At 41.1% G+C, this 10,498-nt stretch overlaps 1 protein-coding gene across 5 annotated transcripts in view; it reads right to left on the bottom strand.

Moving 5' to 3' along the window:
• Positions 1-234: 234 nt before the first annotated feature.
• Positions 235-10,498, bottom strand: part of LOC104598649 (multisubstrate pseudouridine synthase 7-like) — a 45,298-nt gene continuing 35,034 nt past the window's right edge. The window contains exons 17-22 of one of the 5 annotated variants that reach the window (XM_088889950.1): positions 2,479-2,516; positions 2,324-2,392; positions 1,823-2,239; positions 1,229-1,370; positions 526-615; positions 235-440 (exon numbers count right to left, since the gene is read on the bottom strand). In XM_088889950.1, the coding sequence (XP_088746076.1) occupies positions 1,849-2,239; positions 2,324-2,392; positions 2,479-2,516 (498 nt within the window). In that variant the 3' untranslated portion in view covers positions 235-440; positions 526-615; positions 1,229-1,370; positions 1,823-1,848. Of the gene's footprint in view, positions 441-525; positions 1,371-1,822; positions 2,240-2,323; positions 2,393-2,478; positions 2,517-10,498 lie in introns of those variants that run through there. The other 4 variants (XM_010260819.3, XM_010260818.3, XM_019198000.2 and 1 more) reach the window with 4 other exon arrangements.

Here is a 10,498-nt window from a genome sequence, read left to right as displayed (position 1 = left end):
GTTGACTTGCTTCTGCCAACGAATGCCAACTAACTCAAAAAGAATCATCCTTGAGGTTGCGTTTATAAATCCTGATTTAGGGTAAATTTGCACTCTGGTTCACTTTTGCCTGTATTTGGCAACATTACATTTATGCATTGACAAATGACAGACCAATGCATACTTACATTGATAATAAGATGTAAAAGTACTTCAATAAAAAAGAAATAAATTTGCATTCATGTGGGCTTTGGATAAAAAAAAACATATGCTTTATTGAAATTCATGTTTGCATCAATTACAGCTAAAAGTCTAAGAAGATAAATTTGTCAGTGTAAAACTAATACAACTTTGCAATTTATATGAACCATTTTACACTCTACATATTTACATTCACACTTATTTGCATCGTTTCCAAACGTAACCTTTCGCAGCTCCTGGAGAATGCAATAGCAATTTGACTGCGCAAACCATAAGAGTCATAATTATTTTAGGGTTTCACTTTCACCCGTTACTTATTAGACAAATTGGATATGGGGTACGTACAAAAAAAATTTCATCATTTGGTTGTCTAGCAAAAAGCGGATTTTATTTTGCTTTCTGTTGTGCGTGGCTGTATGCAGTTTCTCGATCCACCTAATAACAAATAAAATTTTGTTTTTGGATGGGAAGTTTCTTTCGCGGCATGATATTTTACTAACGCTAGTACATATGCAACACATCAGAATTTATGCTATCAGTCCATCATTGCATTATACACATGTCAGGAAGATAAAGTTAGTGTCATTTTTTACTAGTGTGCAAGACCAGTACTAGATTGAACTAGGGGTGCATGAACTCAAGAGGAATAATTGAATCAAACACCTACCCATTAATCAAAACAATAAAATATATCATTTCCACTAATTCCCGATAAATTACGGGGAAACCATTGTACCAAGAAACCGATGTTCTCTTTTCAGATTTATGTGGGGACCAGGGAAAGTTTATTTTCCTAGGTAAATTAACTTTTCCATCTAGGGGAAAGTTGTCAACACTTGGATGGGACAAAAATGCCCCTTTTAATAATGGAATTTTTATGGCTAAAATGGTCATTATTTTATTTACCTGGGAAATAAAAGAACATGGGTGAATGCAATTACCAGATAAGTGCCTAAATATTATCATGCTGCCAATAAAACATAAACACACACATACATAAAAATCAAGTTAAAGAAGGTAGGCTCTAAACATATGGGGCGAATCTTACCTGCAACTTTCACGTTCCCCCTGCAGTTAGTTATCACGTAATCCGATTTATCATTTCCAAGAAAATATCATATACAAGTTCCAAGACACCCTACATCTTCATTGGTGAAAAATTAGTGGTTCTGTGTTTTCTGAAAGGCAACCTGCATATGACAAGGAAAAATCAATATTGCTCAGCCTTTTTTTTTTCTAATTTTTTTTTATGGATATTACTCAGGCATTCAAGGACAGAATGTAGTATGTCTAGACTAGAAACATCAAGCCGGATGCCCATTTCATGCTTAAAGAATAAAGTTTCCTACAATACAAGTCAACTTTCCACAGCACATGGAAAAAAGCCGAAAGGGGATATCAGCTAGTTCAGTTTCCCCCAATACTCTCTGTTATATCCAATCACTGTAAATCTAACTAAAGCATCACTTAATGTAGTTCTTTCAAATATGCAAAACATACACATGGTAGCACAAGTTTGCACATTTTAGTGGTTAATTAAGAATGCCCCCATATTCATTATCCCTTTACAAGCACACAGCCTAAAGCATGATCACATGTGAAACATACAGGTCAATTAGGACAACAATAAAATGTAGCATACTTGATGCACTATGATTCAAACCCAGATTAAAACAGGACATCTGCAAAAGCTTCGATAGAACATACAGAAGTTGATGTTTTTAGCAGCTCCCTTATGGCCATTGTGGCATAACAAGAAGCTGGAAGAGTAAAGCCTAATTTCAGAGCCACCTGGGGTTCCCGAGCATCACAACCATGGCCACAATTACCATGCAGTCCCACTTCTTTCTCATCCTCAGCCTCACTATCGTACTGTGTATACGTTGTGTCATTTTTTAGGTTCACTGACAGCTTCGCACAGCCAGTAGTGCAAATCTTGTCCCCACCTGCATCAGTGCAACCCTCTTCTCTGATATTATGTACAGGTCCAGTTTTTGCAATAACATCCAAATCTGTCTCCACCAAGGGTACATTACCATCTATATACTGGATCAATTCCCTGCAATTTAAATGAAGACCCAGAACTCATTATTAACAATGATATGGAAATAAGGTTTTATTGATACAAAAAAATCAAGCATACCAATCAAAGTCAATTGGCTTCTGGAAGACATGCCTATAGCCTCCAGTCATACAGGTTATTGAGAATTCCCTGGAAGGGTGATCACATGTATTAAAATCTGCTATGGAGATTGAGAAAGATGTAAGATCTGGAAAACTTAAGAGCCAAAAAGTTACTTGGTACTGTGTACGCTCTCCATCAAGCTGATGCCATCCTGAGATGTTTGTTAAAATGTAACCAACAAACAGCATAAAAAATCATAAATTAATACGATCAAACTCAAATTTTCCCTGATAAATAACAGATGCAAGGGAAGTGCTTTTTCTACCCTCTTACAAGCTAATGCAATTTCTTTTTTTTTTTCTTTTCTTTTATTATCCTTTCTTCCTCTTGTAAAAATTGAAATATAACAGAAAGACGGTTTATTATCTCTGTTCAGGTTAATAAGCATGAAACTTATTCAATAGCCATTCTTTCTTTTAAGAATACACATTGATTTATCTGAACTTCCAATCCGCATGGCCATTCTTTCTTTTCCATGCTACTATTAACAAAGCAGTTTTTTTTTCTTTTTTTCTTTTTAATTATGCTCAGTTTGTTCGCACTAGTAAAACACATAGGAATGCAAATTCTGGTTTGTTTTTTGCTTTAGATTTTACTTTGCTTCAGGTTTTGTGTTAGGACACCAAGCAAAGATTCAATTGATCAACTTCAGAAGCCTCCCATATGGAGGTATTATTCTAGAAGGCGGCCACATCAGAAAGAAGCTCAACCAACTGGTGTAAGTTGACAAGCTTCTAACTGTAATCTGTTTCTGTAACCTATACTATGTTACAAATTGTCAATGATATAAGAAGCAATGGGAAGAGAAGAATTCATCTGTGTGTGTATGTGTTCTCAAGAGGTTCACCACCCTTGAAGCAGAGCCACCAATGTCAAGTACCTGGTCATTGTCAATAGATGGTCGAGTTGACCATATGGAGATCCAGTTACACAAGGTCGCCAGTGATTTGTAGGAGGTAAAGAGACCTTGGTGGCGGTGGTGGTGCAATTGGAGAAGGATGCATCCAGCAGCAACCACAACAATGACCAAGAAGGAGGAAGTTAGGGTGGTGATTGGAGGGGCAGTGGCATGATTGGTGCTTGGCCAAGCAGGATTTCCCTACCTAATGCTGAGACAATCCGGTTCCTTGGATCTTTAAAGATGAAAGATAATTTGACTTCCACGAAACACCTAGACAACAAAGGGTACCATAGCCTCTTTCCATTTAGAGGGCAAGGCTATCTTGTGGTTCCAATGGTTCCACAGAGACAACCTCAGGCCTCTTGGGTCAATTTTACAAAGGTCCTTTATGTGCAGTTTGGGCCTACTGGGTTTGATGATTATGATGAATACTATTTTCAGGTAAGGAAAGAACTAGAGAGGCTGCCAAGGAAACAATAATGGTGAGAGTGATACAGTGGATAAAATCCATGGAGATGTTTGGCTGCATGCTCAACTAGGATATCCTGAAAAGCTGGAAGGAAGTGGCCAATGCTGAGTACCATAAATCCACTACAAGCCCTATTTGATCTCCGCCGGTAAATGATTACATAAATTTAAACTTTGATGGAAGCAGTACAGGTAATCTAGGTCCCTTGGGTATTGGTGGGGTGTTTAGAGACAATGAAGACAGAATTGTTGGCCTATTTTCAGGCCCAATTGGAGTAGGTGATTCATTAAGGACTGAGGTGTTGGCTGTCATGGAGGGACTGCAAAAGGCAAAGGACATAAATATAAGAAAGCTGATTATAGAAGGTGATTCAAAGCTGGTACTGGAGTGGCTACAGAAGGAAGAAAAAGGTTTTTGGATTTTTAACAATGAAAATAAAAGGTTCAAGTGCTTGACACAAAATATGGAGGTGAAGTTTAATTGGGTAAAAAGAACTGCAAATGGGTTTGCTGATGTATTAGCAAAGCAAGGGGTAGGAATGAGTAATCTGTTCTGGGCTCAATTGTAATAGCTAAATTATACTATGGGGAGTTAAGAAAGTTTACCTCTCCTGTTCTTGTATTGTTTCCATATTAATCTTAATGAAATCCGATTATTGTTTAAAAAAAAGATGAATACTGTTGAAATTAAAACAAACTGGGTCTATTAGAGACTATTAGTAGAATTTGAAAAATTATCCACCCAAGTCCAAAGGTTGGCCATAAAAATCCCTTCTAGGATGTTTCATAAGGGGGCTCAAGGAGGAAGATGGGTGATGGTCAAGGCCCTTCAACAACCAACGGTGTTAGCTGTAGTAGGGTAGGCCAGACTTCAAGAAGAAAAGCTGAATCGGCACAAGTGCAATTAGGCCCACCACTCGGCCCACTTTTGAAAACCCCCCAAAGGGTGAAAACCTTATAGGTTAAGCCTCCTATAAAAACCCAAACCATTGTCCCATTCAAGAAGCTCTCGTGGGATGAAATGCAGGCCCGGAGAGAGCATTGTTTGTGTTTCAATTGCGATGATAAATTCAGCATGGGACACAAGTGCAAGAACCAACAAGCCTTTCTCTTACAAACTGACTAATTTGAGGATGACCTTAGAGAAGAGGGGCCAGAAGCTTCATATCTTACAGATGTAAATGGGGAAGTGGGCCAACAACTTCCAGAAATATTTTTATAGGCTCTTATTGAGCTCTCATCTTCCTAAATTATGTGAACGGAGGGCATTCTAAGGGATTGGTCAATTTCTGTGCTAATGGATAGTAGTTGCCAGTCGATTCCCACGTTCATGGTCCATGTGGCTGATGGTAACAATATTCACTATTAGAACCACGAAGGCAATAGACCCAAGTTGCATCAAGGTTTATTCAAGAAGAAAGCCAAGAGAGCCACATGGCCATAACTGAAGTGTAACAACCAAGAGCCGGAATCCAAGATTTGATTCAGTGTAAGCCTATATAAGGTAGACTGCTACAGACATCAATAACAGAAGTTAATATTCTCTCTCTCTCTCTCTCTCTCTCTCTCTCTCTCTCTCTCTCTCTCTCTTACAACAGGAGGCTAGACACCTCAAATGGTCTCTGAGTTAGGCAGTACCTAACAGGTTGGTATCAGAGCCATGCCAACAAAACGAGCTTTGGCCATGGACGATCGAGTTGATCACATGGAGGTCGAGATTCACAAGTTTGCAAATGACCTTAAGGAAATAAAGGAGGCCATAGCAATGGTTGCTGCCAGATGTGAGCAGACGAACCAAAATAGGGAAAAAGAATGTGACGAAGAAGGGTCCAACCACAGTAGTAGCAGGAGATCAGACGACCACAATTGGAGACTAGGGAAGCTTGATTTTCCATCATATGCCAGAGAACACCCGATTTCTTGGATTTTCTGAGCTGAGCGGTATTTTGAGGTCCAGGAAACGCTGGTGGCTCAAAGGGTAGTAATTGCAGCCACCTATCTAGTGGTACCAATGGTCGCATCCCCAACCGACCTGGGAAGATTTCACCAAGGCCCTCTACATCCGCTTCGGTCTGTCAGGTTTCAAGAATTTCGATGAAGCACTGTCAAGAGTAAAGCAGACAAGGTCGGTAAGGGAATACCAGATCCAGTTTGAAAGACTGGCGATGCGAGTGCACAGATGGCCAGAGAAAGCACTCGTGGGATGCTTCGTCGGCGGTCTGAAGGAAGAGATACGTCTCAAGGTAAAAGCTTTGCAACCCTCTACAGTATTGGCGGCCATAGGATTAGCAAAACTTCATGAAGAAAAGCTTGACCAATTACGGCGAGCAACTCGGGGTTATGGACAGACCTTCAAACCCAATATCCAGGCCACTAGAATTGAAGGCATCTTAGGAAAATCACCAGTCCAGGGAAGTAATGGGTCTACAACTTAGAACCTGAATCAGGTACCCATAAAAAGACTCTCCTGGACCAAAATGCAAGCCCGATGAGACCGTGGTATATGCTTCAACCACAAAGAAAAATTTGGACTGGGACATAAATGTAAGACCCAACAAGCTTTCATGTTAAACTGATGGACTGGACCCTCTTTAAGTAATAGATGACCAGAACCTGGTACCAATGGAAACATATAGCATATGGGATCCGGTACTGAAATCATCCGAGATCTCATCTTGAAGCCTTAATAGGTCTTTCTTCAGCATAGACCATGAGAGTTCTTGGCATCTTGTGGGGCTGCCTTGTAACGGTGCTAGTGGATAGTGGTAGCACCTTAAATTTTATCACATGTATTCTAGTTAAACAATTGGGACTACCGGTTCAGCCCACCAGACTATTTACAGTACATGTAGCAAATGGCAATAACTTGAAATGTGAAGGAGTTTGCATAGGGGTTGATCTCAGAATCCAATCCCATATTTTCTCAGTTGATCTGTACCCACTAGAATTTAGTGGGGCTGACATAGTCCTAGGCATATAGTGGTTAAGACTATTGGGTCTGGTGCTTTGTGGATGGGCCAATTTAACAATGGGCTTTGAAATTCAAGGGTTGGCTCCCTCGAGTCTCACCCAAACCAACCCAGCATCCATTCAGAAATGTTGTCACACGATGCTTATGCATATGGGTACCCTATCCACACAGTCCAATCTAACCATAGCAGAAGAGGCCAACAGATCTACTGAACATCAAGCAGCCCTGCAACAATTGTTGTTGGAGTTTCAAGGTGTTTTCCAAGAATCCACCACTTTACCTCCAACCCGAGTACATGACCATCACATACCCTTGTTACTGGGAGCAGCACCACCCAACAACAGGCCCTATTGATACCCTTATTTTTCAGAAGCAAGAGATTGAGAAACAGGTTCAAGAACTCCTGGACAAAAAACATGATTCAGCCGAGCACTAGCCCTTTCTCTTCACCTGTTCACTTGGTAAAGAAGGACAGATCATGGTGTTTCAGTATTGACTAATGGGCACTTAAAAAAATCACAGTCCATGACAAATTCCCTATCCCAGTAATATGAACTGTTAGACAAGTTAAGGCATGCATCTCATATTCTCCAACTTGGACCTATGTGCAAGATACCATCAAATCAGAGTACATCCAACTGATATATCCAAGACAGCCTTTCGAACTCATGATGGGCATTTTGAGTTTCTAGTCATGCCATTTGGTCTAACTAACACCCCTTCCACATTCCAAGCCTTGATGAGTGATGTCTTTAGACCCTATCTTCACAAATTCATACTTGTTTTCTTTGATGACATTCTAGTATATAACCCTGAATGGCCACAACATTTGGAACATTTGTAGACCACTACCTAGGTCATGTGGTAAAAAATGGTAGTGTTTCAGCTGATCCGGACAAAATTATATGCATATTACCCAAGAATGTCAAACTAAGGGGTTTTTTGGGCCTCTCCGGATATTACCGCAAATTCATAAAAGGGTATGGATTGATCGCTAAACCCTTAACACAACTATTGAAGAAAGATGCATTTGTCTGGAACACTCAGGCCCAATCAAAATTTGATTCTCTTAAGCAAGTAGTCAGTTCACCCCCTGTGCTGACATTACCAGATTTCACTAAAGAATTCGTGGTAGAGTGTGATGCTTCAGGAGTTGGGGTCGAGGCTGTGTTTATACAAGACAGAAAGCCCATAGCATACTTCAGTAAGGCATTGTCTATGCAAGCACATGTTAAATCAGTCTATGAAAAAGAATTAATGGCAATTGTGATGGCAGTACAGCATTGGCATTCTTACCTATTAGGACACAAATTCATCATTAGATCAGATCATAGAAGTCTGAAATTTCTCGTGGAACAGCAGGTGCTCAGCCCAGAACAACAAAAATGGGTCTCCAAGCTCCTGGGTTTTGATTATGCAATTGAATACAAGGCAGGAGTCTCCAATGTGACAGCTGATGCCCTTTCAAGAAGTCCAGAATTACAGCCCATGATCATTTCAAATCCAGTCTACCCATTGTTGGAAGCACTAAAACAAGAAGCCCTGGCCCATCCTAGCTTGCAAAAACTGCGAAATGCGTGTAATCAGAATCCAACTACAACACCTGGCTACACTACTATGGATTCCATGCTATTCTATAAAGATCGGACGGTACTTCCAGCATCATCAAACCTTCTACCTGAACTCATTCATCTCTTCCACTCTTCAGCACCAGGAGGACATTCAGGTATCTTCAGGACTTATAAACTCATTTCAGGCCATTATTATTGGCCAGGAATGAGAAAAGCCATCCAAGACTTCGTTTCATCATGCGGAGTTTGTTAACAACAGAAGTATCTAGCACAGTCACCGGTTGGAGTGCTTCAATCATTACCCATTCCTTCTGAAGTATGGGAGGACCTTTCTATGGACTTCATCTCTGGACTACCGTCTTCCTCCGGTAAGTCAGTTATTATGGTCATAGTGGGTCATCTCACTAAATATACCCACTTCATGGCACTATCACATCCCTATTCAGCAGCTATGGTGCAGAAAATTTCACTAAGGAGGTAATCAGATTATATGGCGTCCCTCGCTCTATTGTCTCTGATAGAGACCCAGTTTTCATGAGTCAGTTTTGGGAGGCTTTCTTTCAACCCCGGGGTACTAACTTGGTGAGGTCATCAGCATATCACCCTCAATCAGACGGACAGAGGTGGTAAACCACTGTCTAGAAACATACCTCTGCTGTTTCATTGGTGATCACCCACAACAATGGCTCAAATGGCTGCCTTGGGCAGACTTATGGTATAATACCACATACCATGTATCAGCAGGCATGACGCCCTTCCACGCCGCGCCTTATATGGAAGAGAACCCCTGGCCATTTTACCAATGAAAGGGACCAACTGCAGTAGCAGTAGTGGATGATCACCTCACACAATGAGATCAAATTTTGCAGGACCTCAAAGCTAACCTGACCCGGGCACAACAGCTCATGAAAACCAGCTATGACCGGAAGCATCATGATGTTTCATATCAAGTGGGCGACCTGGTCTATCTTAGACTTCAGCCCTACAAGCAAGTTTCACTAGCTCAACGTACTTGGCACAAGCTGGCTCCATGCTTCTTTGGTCCATTTAAAATCCTAGAAAAAATTGGTCCTGTGGCATACAAATTAGACCTCCCTTCAAAAAATACATCAGTGGTGATGTAGTTTATAGCTCCATGCTACCAGTTTTTTGACTTTTTCTCCAGATGGCATCCTGCAAACAGAACCCCAGAAAATTACTGACTTCAGATAGGTTAAACAGGGTCAGCACATTACCAAAGAAGCAAAAGTCCAGTAGAACAACCTACCAGCAGAGGATAGTACATGGGAACCATATAACTCACTGCAAGAAGAGTTTCCTCATCTCAACCTTAAGGACAAGGTTAACCTTGAGAGGGGAGGTACTGTTAGAACCACGAAGGCAATAGACCCAAGTTGCATCAGGGTCCACGTAGGCATAACTGAAGTGTAACAACCAAGAGGCCAAGAATCCAAGATTTGATTCAGTGTAAGCCTATATAAGGCAGACTGCTACAGACATCAATAACAGAATTTAATATTCCTCTCTTACGCCAGGAGGCTAGACACCTCGAACAGTCTCTGAGTTAGGCAGTACCTAACATTCACTGTGAAGGCTTTTGTCAGCACGTCATTCCGGTTGCAAAATTATGAAGTCACACCAGATCTATACCCACTTAAGGTTAGTACGGCGGATGTGGTCTTGAGTGTGCAGTGGCTAAAGCTTTTGGGTCTAGTTCTATGCGATTGGACCAAGATGACAATGGACTTTGCAATTAATGGGGTATCATTTCATTTGCAAGACTGCATGGATAGTGGGCCACAGGCCAAGTCCTTGCACTCTATCCTGAAGGGAGGTAGGCACAACTATCCAATGTTCATGTGATTGGGCCTGGAACCAACCAACCCAATTTTGTCTTCTGGTGCATTGGACCCAGTAACTAGTACGCCTCTAGAACTGCAGCAGCTTCTCTCCCATTACCAAGATGTTTTCCAAGAGTTTGCCGCCTCCATGTTGCCATGATCACTGGATACCAATCACTCCCGGCCTCCCGGGGTACTGCCAACCAATGTAAGGCTGTACAGCCCATACAGGTACCCACATTTCCAAAAATCTGAAATAGAGAAGATTATTCAAGAATTGTTGGCAAAAAATTTTATTCAACCTAGTTGTAGTCTGTTGGGACCCAAAACTCCGTCCGAACCCAACTACAGGTGTGGAGCAAGCCACCACCGAGCAGCATT

The sequence above is a fragment of the Nelumbo nucifera genome, chromosome 6, assembly GCF_055504915.1.
Source record: "Nelumbo nucifera cultivar China Antique chromosome 6, China Antique-T2T, whole genome shotgun sequence".
In the NCBI taxonomy this organism is placed as follows: domain Eukaryota; kingdom Viridiplantae; phylum Streptophyta; class Magnoliopsida; order Proteales; family Nelumbonaceae; genus Nelumbo; species Nelumbo nucifera.
Note: the sequence above shows the minus strand (reverse complement) of the source record. Positions and strands in the feature narration are given on the sequence as shown.